This window comes from Mastigoproctus giganteus, chromosome 12 (assembly GCF_048544385.1).
Source record: "Mastigoproctus giganteus isolate SK-2022 chromosome 12, ASM4854438v1, whole genome shotgun sequence".
Lineage (NCBI taxonomy): Eukaryota > Metazoa > Arthropoda > Arachnida > Uropygi > Thelyphonidae > Mastigoproctus > Mastigoproctus giganteus.
In genome coordinates, this window is record NC_143586.1 from 54,092,968 (window position 1) to 54,111,962 (window position 18,995).

General features: G+C 37.5%; 1 protein-coding gene across 1 annotated transcript in view; it reads right to left on the bottom strand.

The window, feature by feature from the left end:
- LOC150077070 (U11/U12 small nuclear ribonucleoprotein 48 kDa protein-like) overlaps nt 1–18,995 on the bottom strand; it is a 144,176-nt gene that overhangs the window by 15,534 nt on the left and 109,647 nt on the right. The window contains exon 7 of the mRNA XM_090386089.1: nt 9,862–9,944. Coding sequence (XP_090242215.1) covers nt 9,862–9,944 — 83 coding nt within the window. The remainder of the gene's footprint in view (nt 1–9,861; nt 9,945–18,995) is intronic.

Here is an 18,995-nt window from a genome sequence, read left to right on the forward strand (position 1 = left end):
TAATTATGCAAGCATCACTAGACTCTGGGGAGATTCCCTTGGATTGGAAAAGTGCAAATGTATCTCCCATACATAAGGGTGGCTCTAAAAGTGAAGTTCGAAATTATCGACCTGTCAGTCTGACTTCAGTAGTAGGGAAAATCATGGAGGCAATGATCAAGGGTGGAATTCGGGATCATTTGGATCGAATTGAAATTCTCAAGGATACTCAGCATGGTTTTGTAAAGGGAAAATCATGTTTAACAAATCTGGTTCGCTATTTCGAAAGGGTCACTCATGAGCTGGATTTAGGGAATAATTTTGACATTGTTTATTTAGATTTCAGCAAAGCTTTTGACTCAGTCTCACATGAGCGGTTGCTTTATAAGCTGGAACAGGTTGGAATCACTGGGAAAATCCTTAGATGGATAGAAGGATGGCTTCAGGGCAGAAGGCAGAGGGTTGTGATAAATGGCTATTCCTCAGATTGGGTTGATGTAAGAAGTGGGGTTCCCCAAGGATCAGTATTAGAACCACTGTTGTTTTTAATTTTCATAAACGACATTGATGAGGGGATAGAGGGCGTGATGTCTAAATTTGCAGATGATGTTAAAATTGGTAGAATAGTTAATGATCACTGTCAAGCTGAGCTTCTTCAGAGAGACCTAGATAGACTTCAGGAATGGTCAGAAAAATGGCAGATATGCTTTAATCCAACAAAGTGTAAGGTATTACACCTGGGAGACAGTAATCCCAAAATAACTTATTCACTTGGTGGAATTCAACTAAACCCAGTACTGGAAGAAAGGGACTTGGGTGTTACGATACGGTCAGACATGAAATTCTCTGAGCATTGTAAACAGGTTGCAAGGAAGGCCCATGGTGTCCTATCGATGATCTATCGAACTTTTGCAAGTAGAGATAGGGACGTGATAATCCCATTATATAAGACTTATGTTAGACCACACTTGGAATACTGTGTTCAAGTATGGAGACCGCACCTAAAGAAAGACATCAAGCTTCTTGAAAGGGCGCAAAGACGGGTAACTCACCTGGTGAGATCGGCAAAAGGGCGTCCTTATGAAGAAAGACTTTGAATATGTGGGTTGCAGAGTTTGGAAACTAGACGCCTTAGAGGAGATTTGATTGAGGTGTTTAAGGCTCTGAAAGGCATTAGTAAAATGAATGAGGACGAAATTTTCAAGATTATAAATGATGCTAGAACTAGGGGACATAAATACAAGTTACGGGGGGAAATGTTTAGATTGGACTGCAGGAAGTTTTATTTTAGCCAGCGAGTTATAAATTACTGGAATAAGTTGCCTTCATGGGTGGTAGAGGCCGACAGTTTGGGGAAATTCAAAGGTCATCTGGATATTACTTTCGGGTAAGGGAAGCGCATAGGATGATAGGTTTAATTTCCTTTTTTGTTTTATTAATTATTAGTCATTTATTTATTTATTTTTTCTTTATTATTATTTTTTTTTTTTCATTGGTTTTTTTTTTTTTTTTTTTGGCTGGTGCAGCATAAGCCATAGGCTTTCTTGCACCATGCGGCCGTTACTAGTACTAACTGTAACAGTATTTTTTTATTTTTAATATCTTTTAATAATATTATTAGTCTAAGCTGTTTTGAGATTCACATATCTTTTTAATATATGTTTATCATTCAATTGTACATTTTAAGTATTTATTTATAAAATATGACCATTTCAATTTATTATTTTCCATTACTCTTTATGTATATATACTTAAAAGATATAATATACATATACATATCAGTGCCTTTTTTGTGTGGCGCCTCCGTAGCCAGGTGGGAAGGAGTAGCAGTGCGTAGCACACGCTTCTTGATTAGACCGGGGCTCGAGCCCGTCACCACCAAATACGGAGGATGCGGAAAGGTCAAGGGAATGACCACCGCATATTCCCGAAGCAATATGGCCTTAGTTGCTAATGCTCCTAAAAACCAAACAAACAAACAACAGCTTTTTTTGTAAAAAAAAACATAGGTGCTGGTACTTATTCTTTGCTATCAGGAAAAACTGAAAATTAAAAGGTGATGAAAAGTACTCTAAAATTTTTTTTCTTCATATTGTTACTTTAGTAGTAATGTTTTTGGAATAAGAACAACAAATTTAGTATATTAACAGAGTTTATTAAGCATAAATTTATTCACGTATATAAAAAAATAAGTAAAATAAGTAAATAAATTGGTCAACTGCTGAGTGCCGTGCACTCAGGATGAAGGGTCCTTATTCATGAATGGTCATTAGTGTAGTATCTCAAATAGAAGCTTTATGGTAACTGGAAAAAAGTTTCTAGTACCCCGGCTTGGCCTGAAACTGAGGAACTAACAAAAATGTCGATTTCAGTCTTTCCGGTTATTGTGAATGGCAAGGGTGAGAGAAGCAACTCCGACTTCTTCCTGGAGAAGCGATTAAAGTCTTGGGGGGGAAGGAGACTGGCAGGTGAGGGCCATGCAAGATTCCACGCAAGCGCCTCCCCACCACCACTGCCTCATTGTCGGGACAACTCCAGCTTTGAAAATTTTTAAAAAATACTTCTCGTCGCAAAATTTATAAATGACCTTTATAGAATTATTAACTAATTATTTAGCAACCTTTTTGTCACCAAAAAAGAAGAGTTACTTAGTACAAACAAGCGTGCTATTTATTATATGCAATAAAAAATTAGTTTTTTTTTAATTTTAACACAAAAAGTAAATGATAGATTTGAATCGGAATAGTTTTCTCTTGATAAGCATTGAATAACATAGCTAATGTGATTTTTAAATTTTTAGCTCCATTAGCGATGGAAATAGAGGGCATGAAAATTACATTTTTTTATCTGGAGCCGCCATTTTTAATTTTAAAATTATATTTTAAACCTACTCGTTGAGCTCTTTCCAACGGTGTATAATTCCCCCCTCCATTTCTCAAACAAATTTTGAGAAATGGGTGGGGGTATCATGGCTCACATGATGTACAAACCCATGCAAAATTTCAAGTCAATAGGTTGAGTGGTTCCAGAGATACAATGCTGTGACAGACGGACAACCGAGTGACATTATAAGAGTCCTTTGTTAGAATAAGTACAACTAAATAACATAAGTAAAAATAATTTCGTAGAAGTTTTTGTAGAATATTCTGAATTTTTATTAAGTTATCATCTGACACCCTTGCTAACTTATTTTCTTCCTATTTGTGTGTCTCTTGCTGTATGATGTTTCCGAAGCAGCCACGAATCAACATATTTTGCTGGATTGAAATGTGTCAGCAGTGGGCCTACAATTTTAAGAAACAGTTTTGTCATCAACGAAGCTCTGGTTGGGCTGGCGATCAGATTCATTTGTGAAGATCCTCGTTCACATTCACATTTGTGTCATTTATTTAAAACAGTAAAAAGATAAGCAATCAATAACAAAAAACACGGCACACACAAATTTCAAGTAACACGATACGCGCAAGTGAGAACGGAGTAACAAATTACGAAGCATTAAAAATAGGAATGAAGAGAAGAGCCTCAAAATTATTTTTTTTTATGATAGAAGTGTAAACACATTTTACCATAATAACCCACAGAATTCCAGCTGTCGGTATTATCACAAATTCAATAAGATCGAGTTTACTATCAGTTTATGATAGATCTCACTAACAGAAAAGCCCAATAAACAGGTGATTGCTAATTGTTTTTATTGTTTTATGGTTGTGACCTCTAGAAATCCGACCGTACCACGTAGTTCGGTCAGAGAAATAGCAGGGTAATCTTCAGTGCTGCGGTCTCCTGCCCCGATTAAACGGCATTTTGTCCCAATTAAGCGAAGTAAACCCTGTTTGCTATTTAGCCAGGGTTTACTAAACCCTGGCTATTTTCTCGATTGGGTTCTGTTTTTTAAGATTTGCCCCAAATAAATGGCTGCCCCGATTAACCAGTGGCCCAAATAACCGGAACCCACTGTATATATATATATATACATAATATAAAAGAGCCCGATATATATATAAAACATAGAATGGAGGCAGACCGAATGGAAAAGTGCAGGAATTAACGAAGAGACAAATAAATAAACAAGGACAATAGTTGAACCAAGATAAAAAGAAGGGGTGCTGTGGAAGGAATATATATATAAAATTTTGAATATATTAAATAGGTAAATATAACTAAGATTACAAGCCGATAAATAATAAATTTAGATCAGTACTGAATAGCTCTGAGGCCAAAAGAGTTTTTGAACCACAAAGGAAAAGAATAAATAAATGAAGCAACAAAGTATTCAAAGTATTTTATTATTTTTTTTGGCAGGCTCCAGGATTTCCCCTATTCGCCGCTGAAAGTAATCTATACATTGTGTACAATTTATAATGACTATGTACAATAATAAATGATACATAAAAAGATTATATACAATGATGGTACATAAATAAATACTGGGCTTCAGAGTCCAGCAGACTGATCAATACATCAGGTAAGAGTAATCCAAAGAAACAGTCTAGCATTTCACTGAACCTCAGGAGTAAGAATTCTTTTTCTCCGTTTAAACAATTTCTCTGCATATGTGGAGAAGGCAGTATAATATTCAGAACAGTTACCTAATCTTGGCAGTTCAGAGCAGTCAAATATATTTGTGAGAAGTTGAAAGTCCAGTTTTAAAACATCGTACAGGGGACAATGAAAGACGAGATGCTCAAGTTTCTTGAGCACCACAACTACAGACAGGAGTGTTACTTAATCCTAGTGAGAACAATTTTAAGTTAAGACTGCCATGACCAGTATATAAAAATTTAATGTATAAGCCAGGATTGAACCAGTCCATTTTCTTGTCGTAATCAACAACTTGGGAAAAAACTTAAAGGTCTCCCTACCCAAGGTAGAGGTAGACCAGGTATTTTGCCACTCTACAACATTCATTTCTCATTCTTTTAATGTCTACATTTTCTTGCAAGTCAGTATTATATGTTATACCATTTACAACTGCAGGAACGTTTTTAGTTCTACAATATAAAAGATATTGTAACATTACTTCATATTGGATTGGCAGTCGATGACTGAGGACCTGGAGAGCAGCCGTAGAAACAGTCTGACAAGCTCTACTTACAGCGAGAAGAAAGAATCTTTGTGCTTGAGCAAGACATTTTTGAACAAGGGAGTTACCGATTCTGTATCCCCAAGCCCCAGCCGCATAACACACAATTGGTACAAATATACAAGTGTAGTATAATTTAATGGAAGATTTGTTTATCTGGTAATCTTAATAATTTTATAGGTCATAGCTTTTATTTTCTGAAGTACATATTTCGCATGGTAATTAAAATTAAGACGGTCATCAAAATAAATTCCTAAGTATTTATGCTGCCAAGTACTCCTAATCATTTCTCCATTCAACTTAATAGCAGGTCGTCTATTCACATCAAAAGAGCCCTTTAGCAACATTTGTTTTGTTTTATTAGTCAAGATTTGAAGTTTATGTGTTTGACATCAGATATTCAAGTCCTCTAGAACTTCATTTGCTCTGCACTCTAGCTCCCGGTGGGAATTACCAAAATTCAGAATAGCAAGGTCATCTGTGTATGCTACCTGCAGGATGTTGTCTCGATCAACCGAGAGCCACTCATCAAGGACCATATTCCAACACACAGGGCCAAGAACAGAGCCCTGAGGGTAGCCCCTAGAAACAGATCTAGAGACAGCAGAATCCTGAGGAAACTGTGATGCTGCAAGAATCAAAGTAATTCGAAAGGAGACAGTAAATAGGAACAGAGACCCCGGCCTCTCTGGACCTCGCCAGGACACTCGGCCACTAAACAGTGTCGAATGCCCCTTTGAAATCAACAAAGAGACCGAGGACATATTTAGAATTGGAATTTTGAACAGAACTCAAAACCTGACATATAGCATCAACAAAAGACCCACGTGTAAAGCCAAATTGAAGTGGGGAACTTAGGTTTCTGTCTAAACAGTAATTTAGAAGATGAGAAACAATTAATTTTTCCAAGACTTTGCAAAGGATGAAGCAACAGAAATTAGAAAACACAGAAAAGTAAAAATGCTGAAGGGATACATATTTAAAAATTTTGAACAATTCAAATGGTAGACCAATATAGCCAAGTTTAAGAACCAATAAAGAACGAATTTAGACCAGTACCCTTTAGCTAATGCCAAGGTGAAAATCACATGAAATATCACAGATAAGATACAGTAAACTAGCTACATAATTCTTGTGATTCTTTTCCCCTTGTAATATCGATGTTCCATTCTTATGTGGCTGGTTTATTGTATTGTTTTTTTGACCTCTGCCCTCTTTTTTTTACTTTTCTACGGTAGGTCCTCAATTTAACAGACCCTGATTTAATTGGGAAAAAAATTTCTGTCCTAAAGGAAAAATTTAGAACCTATTTAAATCTGAGAGCGCTGCACATCAGTCTGATGTGTGATGCTATCAGACAGATGTGCTGAAAATTCCTTCTAATGAAATAAAGGCTGTTTTACTGCTAGATAATGCACCTGCTCACCCTAATGCTGAGAGATTAGTTAGCAGGAATGGAAGAATTAAATGTGTTTTTCTGCCTCCTAACACTACTTCACTGATACAGCCGATAGATCAGAGTGTAATTGTTGCTTGTAAGAGATTGTATAAGAAGAAGTTTTTGGAAGAGGTGATGGTTGTTTTGGAAGAAACAGAAGACACAGAAGAAGGATACAAGAGGCACCAGGACACTGCAAAATTTACATGCATACAACATCAGATCTGCTATCTTCAACTTTGCAGCTGCATGGAAAGATATGAGAATTACTACCTTGGTCAATGCTTGGAAGAAGTTGTTGTATGACGTAGAATCTGAAATGGACTTTGAGGCATCTTAATTTTCGGGACACTCATCTGAGGGCCGACAACAAAAATGCAACTGAGAATGATGTGGAACAGTGGCTCGAAAATGATGAAGGTGATCCGGGATATCAAATTTTTTCTGAGGGATAGATTGCAGAAAATGTTCTTCAGGGAGAACAAGAGGACGATGATGATGACGAAGAATCGGTTGCACCTCATCCTAAATTGTCTGTTGTAAGACAACATATGGATGACATCATACATTATACTGAATCATCATCATCAGACCTTGATGTGCTTCCTTATTATGAACATTTTAGAGAATTTCGATCTACAGTAATAAGGAAGCAGCACCAAGGTGTAAGGCAACTGAAGTTTGATTTCTTCAAGACCATTTCACCAACTGGACCTGTTTCACTAGAACCCTCTACTACCAGCAAGGAATAAACACCTCTCCCTCCATATGAAAATTGTTTCTGACTCTGAAAATTGTGATTCTTTCAATTAAGTTAATATTAATATTATGTATCTTTTTTTTAACATTTTTTTAATGTTTTTTATTCAATGGAGTTTAAGAATTTTAATGTATTTTTTCCCTCTAAAATGGATTTAAATGAAAATACTAATGTTCACATTGAAAACAACTTTGTGTGAGCTTTAAGGAAAAACAATAACAAAAAGTGGTGGAAACACTTCATTAGTTACATTGTATAGTTTTTGACGTGTTTAATTAAAATAAAGTTTGGTTCCTGTTGCAAATTTATTTTTATATTTTTAACAGATATTTTAGTATAAATTACTCAATGTACATTATAATAATATTTTATTCATACTTATACATTATAATAACATTTTAATACATCCTATACATTGTAAGTTCATTATTAATCGTAAGAATCAATTTTAGAAAAATATTAATTGTAAGATTCTTAATTGTAAGAATTAATTTTGAACGCTTTGTGATATTTTTCTAAAACACATTTCTGGAGGTCACTACCATAAAACAATAAAAACAATTTGCACTTTCCAGTTTATTGGGCTTTTCTGTTAGCGCAATCTATTATAAATGGGTGGTAAGCTCAATCTTATTGCATTTGTGACAATGCCAACAACTGGAATTATGTGGGGTTTTACATTATGGTATTAGGGTGAAATGAGTTCCCCTTTACTGAAATCTGCAATCATATAAAAAACATAAATAAATTTTCAGAATCTTCTCTTCATTCCTATTTACTTATCACAATGGTGAAGGAAAAGGGACCAATGAAAAGTGCAGGTGCTGGCAGTGCTAGATAACGAAACAAAATTGATTTAGAAATTAAGATGATTAATTAAGAAGTACGAAGTAGGACAAAGTTTGTCATTTATTGCACAGAATTAGGTCTCGCTGCTTCAACAGCGAATACTATTTTAAGGGACAGTGCACATATAAAAGAACATGTCAAAGGATCAATGCATTTAAGATCACCAGTGATCATAAAATGGCATTCAGGTGCTATATCAAAGATGGAAAAGCTATTAATAATATGGATGAAAAATCAGATTCAGAAGCAAGTGCCCCTGAGTCCAATACAGTGAACCCTAAGCGCTGGTTTCCGAAACATTAACGTATGCGGTGAAGTCGCCAGTGCCAATTCTGCAGCTGCAGAGAAATTCTGTGATGTGTTGAAAAAAATCCCTTCTAAATCTCCACAGCCCTCAACTTCCGCAGCGGCATTCTTATCAGCTGGAGAGTTAATTCTGGCAACAATGCTCAAAAGGTAAAACTTGCTGATGTTATGTCTGTCTCCTCTCTCTCTTTTTGTAATTTTGTACACTTTTGTAATTTTTCCTGTGCATGAGATAAAAAAATTGAATAAATAATTCAATTTATGTGTTCTTCGATCATTTATTTATTTTTTCAATCAAATTTGCAAGTGCTGCATAAGCATTTAAGGAAATTTCGACTTACGTAGAGTTCTGCAGAACGCACCCCTTATGTAAGTCGAGGAGTGGGCTGTACTCACAAAAACTGCTTTTCCACGTGGTTGTATTGACTGTTACACTCATGTTTTGAAATTAATAAATAGTCAAAAATTCAGGAGAAAAAGGAAAACATAATGCACTCCATGTTCTTTCAACTACTAAGTACACATTAGTGAATAAACTTTTGTAAATTTTAGTTGTTACTTTTAATTTCAATAATGTGTTTAAATTGTAAAATTGAAAGGGAATCTATCTTTTCTTTTTCAAGAAATTTAAGTCCAGTTTGCAAAACAGCGAGTACCTCCATGATACAAGTCAACAAGAAAAGTTACAAGTCATTTATTATTGTTCTTACAGAAATTAAAGGATAATGCCTATTCCGGATTAGCGTTAAACTGAAAATATCACCACGTGTTCAAAGAATCCAAAATGTTGATTTTCAGTGCATAAAAACATGTTTCAACTGACGAAAAATGGGAGCCATGCTTGCATTGCGTTCTAATGAATTGTTTTAACAAATTTCAGCTGTATCATTATATAATTTAATAAGTAAAGTGATAAGATCAGAGATTTGATTAATGATTTTTATTACTACACACACCACTGTAAGAAGGATTTCATATCTTGGCAGAAATATTGTTAGAGTGGCTCTGTGTTCAGCAAAATCACCATTCTGATATGAACATCTGATAATAATTCAGCACACTCTAAGAATAATGAATGTTATACTTCTGAATTATAAGAAGTACAATATACATCTGAATTATATGATAAGAGATATGCATGGGGTGGGGAAACTCATTTGTTTGCAAATGTGTGATTACACTGTAATTTCCACAACTTGAAACAGAATACCAACTCAAGATTTTACTGCTCCTGGTGAAAACTTCAAAAATGTTCCTGGGAGGTACACAGGTCTTAACTGACTCACAAAATTTCTGCATATGAAAATTTAATGGGATTTTACACCATGATACTCTCCACCTTAACATATCTGTGTGAGTTATATTTGCATAGAAAGAACAATCTTGAAATACACAACTTTCAAATGTGTAGTTTTTAGATCACTGGGACAAATTTTTGCTACTTACCTATCTTCGAAGCCATCAGTATCCACGTTTTCAATAGTGTTTGTTAAATAGCTAACTTGATTTTCTATTACTTCGTGCAAAATCTGAAAAGGCAATAATATTTATATACAACAATTCTGTAATCAATTTTACAAATCAATTACGAAATAACATTATGAATACTAATGAATTTTATACTTGAACTTCTTCACCAATATATAAACAGAATTTATATGCTCGCCTGTCAGTGAAATGTGAACACTGTAAATAATGCATTGTGCCAGCAAAATTATGCATACACACTTTAAAAATTTATATTTAACGAACAATATGCAACAATTTAATTTTCTTAAACTCATTTTGTAGCTTAAAAATAGAATTTTTTTATGATAATTTAATTTTTGTTTCATTTTATAGATACCTCTAAACCGATGGGGAGTACCCAATTAAGTTTTGAAGAAAGGCAATTATAAAATGATTTGGAAATATGAAAATGTCAATGACGTTCAGCATGCTTGGAAATCACGATATGAAACAAAAGCACCCACACGTTTAACAATTACCCCATCCACATAGGCACTGCTGTGTGAATGGGGCTTCCCGTGGAATAACTGGTCCTATCAATTCAATGGCACTATTAACGGAAAACATTATCTGGATATGGTGAGGGATTGTGCTGTACCAAAAATCAGAGACTTGTTTGCAGAACCCTGTCGATCAATTCGGCTCTGGAAAGACTGTGTAAGGCTCAAGGGGTAAAATTTTTTTCAGCCTGGTCTGTATTTGTTAACAAGAGAGACTGCTTCTACAGGGATAGGATACACTTAAATAGAAAGGGTGCAAGAATGTTTGCTAATGCTATCAAGGCAGTGTTAGGTGGGTCGGAAAACTGCTAGTTTGGGGGGATACAAGGACTAATAGATTAATAATAGCCACTGGCAGAGGTGAAAGTGATTCTTCCACTGCTTCTATTGGAATGAGCCGCAGCCTGGAAAATAAGATGCAGGATATTTCAGACTGCTGGGAATCATTGGGGTACAAATAAACACATGGGTTGTGTTAGGGTAGCTAAGAAAAAGAACAGGTGCATGTATACTTGCGTGTACACCAATGCTAGGAGTTTAGTAAATAAATTTGATGAATTTGAGGTATTGCTCAAAACATCAAAGGCAGATATTGTGGGGATTTCAGAGATGTGGTGTCACAGAGATATAAGGAATGAGGAACTGGAATTTGGGGAGTACAATGTCTACAGAAAGGATAGACAGGATAGGAAGGGAGGAGGGGTTATGCTTTTGGTTAAGAAATACATAAAATCCAAGGAAGTGAAGCCAGTCGACATTGCTGGACAGTGCAGTGTCGAGTCAGTTTGGTGTGACATAAGCATTGGGAGATCAAAATTGAGAGTAGGAGTGTGCTATAGGCCTAATGACTCTGATGAGTATAATAAGAAACTGTACAGGGAAATAGAGTGGGCCAGTAAATCAGAGAGTCTTATAATGAGGGATTTTAATTTCCCAGATATTGACTGGAATTTGGGGGCAGGTCACTCACACACTAGCAAGGCTTTTGTGGATTTATTGGATGATTGTTTTCTACATCAGCATGTTCGGGAGGCAACTAGAGTGAGTAATACTCTTGATTTGATTATCAGTAGTGATTCTTCGTGCATTAAGAATCTCCAGGTAAATGAACCACTAGGTGGCAGTGATCACAGTGTGCTGAAATGGGATTTACTCAAAGAGGTAACTACCATTAGGGGTAAGGGGAAGGGTTATTGCTTTTGTAAAGGTGACTACGATGGACTGAGACAGTATTTAAATTCTATACAGTGGGACCAACTGATGATGTTACCGACAGCAAATTCAAAATGGGAAGCATTCAAAGAACTTATCTTGGAAGCTACTAGGCTTTACATACCAACTAAGAAATATTGTTCAAGGTTTAGGCCTAAGTGGATGTCAGATGAACTAATGAGACATATGGCAGAGAAGAAAATTGCATGGGATACATACAAATTAACACGTGACACAGAAGCCTATGATAGATACAAGTTGATCTGTAACCAAGTTACAAAGGAGGTTAGGCAGGCGAAGGCAGATTACGAGAAATCTTTGGCAAGGGATGCAAAGAAAAACAGCAAAGAGTTCTTTACTTATGTAAACTCTAGAAGGAAGGGGATGAATCAGATTGGTCCACTTGATATCGATGGGTCAACTGTTGATGACCCTGCTCAGGTAGCTAACAAACTAAATGAATATTTGGCATCGACATTCACATATGAGGAGTTATTCAGCGAGGGGAATGCCAGAGGTGTATTCAACTCTGGCAGTAAGCTAGAGAATCTCGTAATAACTGAGAGTAAAGTGGAGGAAAAATTGTTGAAGATAAATACAAGAAAGGCACCTGGGGTGGATGGGATCTATCCAGTTATATTAAAGGAGGCAGCAAAGGAAGGAAGCAAACCCTTAACCATAATTATGAGAGCTTCCTTGGACTCAGGGGAAGTACCCATGGACTGGAGATGTGCAAAAGTGACCCCAATTCACAAAGGAGGATCAAAGGGCGACACAAGTAATTATAGACCTGTTAGTTTAACTTCTGTTCCCGGAAAATTAATGGAGGCACTGGTTAAAAAGCACTGCAGGATCATCTAGACAAGACTTCAGTTATAGCTCAGACACAGCATGGTTTTGTTAAGGGGAAGTCTTGCCTGACCAATTTGATTGGATACTATGATGCAGTCACAAAAGAACTGGATGCGGGGAATAACTTTGATATTGTATACTTGGATCTTAGAAAGGCTTTTGATACATGGAAGACTGCTGCACAAATTGGAGCAGTGTGGCATTGGAGGCAAATTGCTGCTATGGATAAAGGGGTGGTTGAGGGAGAGAAGACAGAGAGTGGTAATCAATGGACACTGCTCATCGTGGACTAATGTTATTAGTGGAGTCCCTCAGGGTTCAGTATTGGGTCCATTATTGTTTTCTGTATTTATAAATGATATTGATGATGGTATATCAAGCTTAATGTCCAAGTTTGCAGACGATACGAAGGTTGGCAGGGTTGTCAAGGACACTACTGACACTATGCTACTGCAACAGGATCTGGAAAGGTTGAGCAGATGGGTGGAGAGGTGGCAAATGAAGTTTAACATTGACAAATGTAAAGTACTACATATGGGAAACAGCAACCCCAGAGCAACGTATCAACTCTGTGGTACTACACTGACAGTGGTAGAGAATGAGAGGGACCTGGGGGTGGTTGTGCAGGCAGATATGAAGTTTTCTGAGCAGTGCAGATGGGCTGCAAGAGTAGCTCATGGTGTATTGTCGAGGATATATACGAATTTTTCTAGCAGGGATAAGGAGGTGATTATTCCCTTGTATAAGGCAATGGTCAGGCCACACCTAGAGTACTGTATACAGGTCTTGAGGCCTCCAGACCTGTATACAGATCTGGAGGCCTCATTTGAAGCATGATGTAGAGCTGCTGGAATGAGTACAGAGAAGGGCAACAAGATTAGTGAATGGAACAAAGGGGTGCTCTTACGAAGAAAGGCTTAAGTTTTGCAGATTACAGTGTCTGGAGACTAGGCACCAGCGAGGTGATCTGATAGAGGTGTATAAAGCCTTGAATGGTTTGAGCATGCTCAATGCTGATGGGATTCTTCCTCTTGCTCAGAATAATCACCTGAGAGGGCATAAATTCAAATTGAGGAAAGACAGATGTAGGTTAGACTTGCGGAAATTTGCCTTTAGCCAGCGGGTGGTTGGTTGGTGGAACAGACTTCCATCCCTTGTCGTGGAAGTTGATAGCCTAAATAAGTTTAAGGCTCAGCTGAACAGGTATTTCGAACGAACAGAGGGGTGAAGTGCAAGTGGTAATTTTTTATTTATTTATTTATTTTTATTATTTTTTTTTTCGGCTCATGCTGCATAAGCTTGCTTTCTTGCATCAAATGCCTCTACTAATGCTAATGCTAATATGGATGAAAATTCAACAAGAATCAGAAAACATTGCATCTGATTTGTGCATTCAGTATGTAGATCTGTTGAAGATAAGATGCCGCTCATGCATTAATGCTGATGGTGGCATTTTGAACAATTAAAGTAGTTTTATTGTTGTAAAAAAAATGAATGCTTTTTGTCTTCAAAAAAAATTTACATTTGTATACAGGGTGTCTCAAAAATATTGGTACAAACATTTAGGGGAGGTAGGTAAAATCTAAAGGAATGTGAATAGCATAGTTTTTTTTTTTTTTTTTTTGATTTGGTAGTTGTTGGCGCATCGGCTTCTGTGGCCATATTGCACCTCCCAAGGTTTTTGCAGTACTTTGATCCAAGCCCGAGGCGGGAATCGAACCCGCGACCTTTGGGTTGCCGGGTAGGTACTTTACCCACTCGGCTAGCCCGGTCGGCGAATAGCATAGTAATCCATAACCGGAAATGTCACCATAAGTCGGTACATGGTGCTGTTCATCAGTTCGCGAGAGGGAAAATTTCTGGTTTACTCATTCAAGCAGTAGTCGCCGCAAGAAGAGCATGCATCGATATACAAACTGTGAGCTGGCAGACATGCACCTAGTGTATGGATTAGCAGAGGGCAATGGATGAGCCGCTCAATGAATTTATGGAGAACGCTTCCCAGACAGACATGTACTGGACCACCGTTTGTTTGTGCGTGTGCATCAAAATTTGTGCGATTATGGGTCATTTAGAGGTAACAGTAGTGCGGGCAGACCATGTTCGATGCGAACTGCTGCCATGGAAGAAAGTGTGTTGAATGCCGTCCATAATAATCCTACTACCAGGACACGTGACGTTGCCTCTGCCTTAGGAGTGTCTCATTGCAGTGTACAGTGTGTCTGGCACGACGATTCCTTACACCCCTTTCATCTCCAAAGGGTTCAGTTACTGCTCCCCCAAGATCATCCTGCTCATGTGGCCTCTGCGCAGTGGTTTCTCCAAGAAAGTGTTCAAGACTTGAATTTTTCAGCCTATGTTTTCTTCACGGATGAGGCTTATTTCACTCGGGAAGGCTTATTTAATCAGCACAATGCTCATGTGTGAGCTCACGACAACCCACACGGTGTGCGCCCCCAATGCAGTACAACATCGCTTCGCAATAAATGTGTGGGCACGTATGGTCGGTGACTGCTTAACGGCCCATACCTGTTACCATCCCGCACGAACTCTGCTAAATATTGGATCTTTCTTGAACAAGTTCTACTAGGGTTACTTGACGATGTTCCAGCAAATGTGAGATGCAACATTTGGTTTAAACATGACGGGGCGCCTGCCCATTATGGAAAGTGTATTCGTGACCATTTGAACAGGCATTTTGGGCGTCGATGGATTGGCCGTGGTGGACCCGTCGCCTGGCCCCCACGCTCACCTGATTTATCGAGCCTTGATTTCTTTCTGTGGGGGGCCCTCAAATCTATCGTGTATAAATCGCCTGTGGAGATGGAAATGGATCTCGTGGCGAGACTCATCTGCACTGTTGTTACTGTCAAAGAAACTCCAGGTGTGTTCGACCATGTCCGCCAATCCATGCTGCGTCGGTGTCACGATTGCATTGCGTCTCATGTTGGAACCTTCGAGCATCCATTGTAACATCAGGAAATGCATCCATCTCGTACTACATTGTTAATATTATGTCAAATAAATGTTTGCCACTAATTACTGTCTTGTCATTTCTGCTTCTTGTGCCTCTGCTACTACTTTCCCGTGACATTTCCGGTTATTGTTGTTATTTGGTTTTTAGGAGCATTAGCAACTAAGGCCATATTGCTCCAGGAACATGCGGTGGTCATTTCCTGACCTTTCCGCATCCTCCGTATTTGGTGGTGACGGGCTGGAACCCCGGTCTAATCAAGAAGCTGTGCTACGCACGGCTGCTCCTTCCCACCTGGCTGCAGAGGCACCCTTTGTTTCCGGTTATGGGTTCCAATGCAATTCACATTCCTTTAGATGTTACCTACCTCCACTAAACATTTGTACCAATATTTTTGAGACACCCTGTATATATATATATTTGTTCAAAATATATATAGTTCAAAAAATATTTGTATTGACCCAGAAGCAGTTGTGATAGAATGATGATTTTTTTTTTTTTTTTTTTTTTTTGTTTTGTTTTATACCTTAATCTCTATAGCAAAGACACAAGTTTTGGTTTCAGTCTGACATCTTTTTTTTTTTCCTTTGCAGCGTTGAATGAAATGAAGTATTACAATGAATAAAGTGGAATACAGATCAATGATTCTCTTCCTCTTTTTGCAAGGGAAAATACCCAAAACAATCCACAAAGAAATGGTTGCTGTTTATGGAACTGCCCAGGTTACAGTGTTGTTGCACATTGGAATTAAACAATTCAAATGTGGAAGAACTCAGTGAATGATGAAGAAACCCCAGGATGCCCAGCAACTGCTGTAAAAGAAGAGTGTTGCTAAAAGTGAGGCAAGAGCTCAAAATTAGTGTAGGCATCTGTGGAGAATATCGTCCATCAACAGATGCATAAAGTGTCTGCTAGATGGGTTCCCAGACCTCTGACCGCATAACATAAAAAGGAAAGGGCACGATGTTCACATGAAAAGTTGTCAATCTGCCAGGAAAAGAAAGAGGAGTTTTTCCATGGCTAGTCACCAATGATGAAACTTAGATCCATCACTAAAATCCTGTAACTAGACAAATGTCAAAACAATGGAAGCATGCAGAATCACCACTACCCCAAAAAGGCAAAGGTGCAACCAAGTGCTGGCAAGGCAATGCTGTTAGTTTTTCAGACATGATGTAATACTAACAGATTACCTTAAAGGGCTGTACTGTGATGGCAAAGTATTATTCCAACCTCCTCGTTACAGTTATGTGCTGCTATAAAAGAAAAAAAGAAAGGGAAAAGGTGTGCACCTGTTTCACTATAATGCCCTGCATATCTCACACGCCGACCGGGCTAACCAGGTGGGTAAAGTGCCTGCCTGGCAACCCAAAGGTCGTGGGTTTGAATCCCGCCTTGGGCTTGGATCAGAGTAAAATGCAAAAACTTTGGAAGGTGCATTATGGTCACAGAAGCCAATGCGCCAACAACTAACAAAAAAAAAAAAAAAATATATATATATATATATATATACCTCACATGCTGCAGTGAGGTGCGCCCATGAATGCGAAGTTTGAAATATTGCTGCATCCTGCTTATTCCTCCAAAAAATCTTTTCTTCGCGGAAAACACTTTGCTGCTGATGATGGGGTGATTCCTTCTGCTGAGTCATAGTTTGAAGGACAGTCAGAGGACTTCTACAAAACTAGTCTATTGAAGTGTATTCAGAGGTGGGAAAAATGTGACATTTTGTCTGGCAACTATGTTGAAAAAGTGTAATACATGGTGTGTTTCTACCTTCTATTACAACTACTTCTGGGTGAATACAAATTTTTTTTTGAACCTCATTGCAAGTAAATGGAGCTCAAAGACCTTTTGTTATAGGGTCCCCTCCGACTACATCTTCAACTTCTATAGGAAGGAAGGTGGTAAAAAAGTAACCTTAATTATATATATTTACTTATAAATAACATATATAGTTTACTTATATATGTTATAAGTAAACTTATAAGTTATAAGTAAAATAAGTTATAAGTATAAATAACATATAGTTAACATATATACAGCCAGGTATGAAATTCAGTGAATGGTGCAGTGAGTGCTACGACAGCTCATGGTGTTTCTGTCAATTATATAGTGGAACTTATTTTGCCAAAGATGTGATAATCCCCTTGTATAAGGAAAGATTAGGCTACATATTGGTTTAAAAGTTACATTTAGAAAGAATGTCAGAAGATCTGTCAGAAAAGATGCAGAGAGGAGCAACATGATTAGCCACAGATAGAAAGGGGCACTCTTATCAGGGAAGACCTCCATTCTGCAAATTTCAGCATCTGGAAAGACACTTCTAAGAGATTTGGAAAGACACCTGTAAGAGATTTGAAAATTACTTGTAAAGAGACTTGATTGAAGTGTTTAAGGCTTTTAAATAGATTGAGTAAACTAAATGCTAATGGGATCCTTACACTTGCCCAAATGACATACATAAGGAGAGCATAAATTAAAATCAAAAGGATGGTTGCTGGATAGATGTATCGAAATTTGCTTTCAGAAAGAGAGTAATTAATTGTTGAAATAAAGCACTTTTTTTTTTTTTTTTTTGGCTGATAATGTATAAGCTTGCTTTCTTTCATCATTTGCCATTCAGTACTAATAAGAGTAGGCTTGAAGAGTGACAGTAGCAGGGATGGCTGATAATATTCCTTCCCATTCCACTGTCATTAGTGGTGGTGATTTTTCAAGTGGAGGAGAGGTGAACATATAGGTGGCACAGAACTTTACCACGTGTCCAATTATTAAAAGGAATGCTTAAAAGAAATTCTTTACCATAACATAAATAAATTTTATCCAGTTTGTTGACTATTCTGTATAATAATCTTTCCCCTCCCCAAAACCCTCACAATCTCTTAGACCTCAAGCAAGTGTTGAGGGTTAAATCTATCTATATTTTTTGTGCATCTTTCTAGATAGTAGTAAATGTCCCCAATTGTATACACTTTCACAAGTAGAGTTGATAATAGCAATGTGGTAGACATAAAAACTGCAGTAGCAAAGGTATTAAAAGAGGAGAATGAGTAGCAGTGGTAATAGTGGAAATGATGCAGGACAGCAAGCTTGTATAGCATTAGCCAAAAAAAAAAAACACACTACACGCTTCACCCATTCATAACTTTCAAGAATTTGCACGAATTTATTCAAACCATCCACATCCACAACAACAGATGGAAGTCTGTTCCAACAATCAACCACCTGCAACCACCCTTCCTCAACTAAAATTTGCCTGTCACCTGTGTGGTCTCAGCAAGAGGAAGAATGCCATTCACATTCAGCTTGTTCAATCCATTCAAGGCCTTAAACACCTCAATCAGATTATCCTGCAGGTGCCTAGTCTCCAGAAGCTGCAATTTGCAGAACTGAAGCATTTCCAGGTAATAGCATCCTTTTGTTCCCTTCACCAATCTGGGTCCCCTTCTCTGCACCCATTCCAGATCTACAATATTCCTAAAGTGAGGCTTCCAGACCTGTATACAGTATTCAAGATGTGGTCTAAGCAT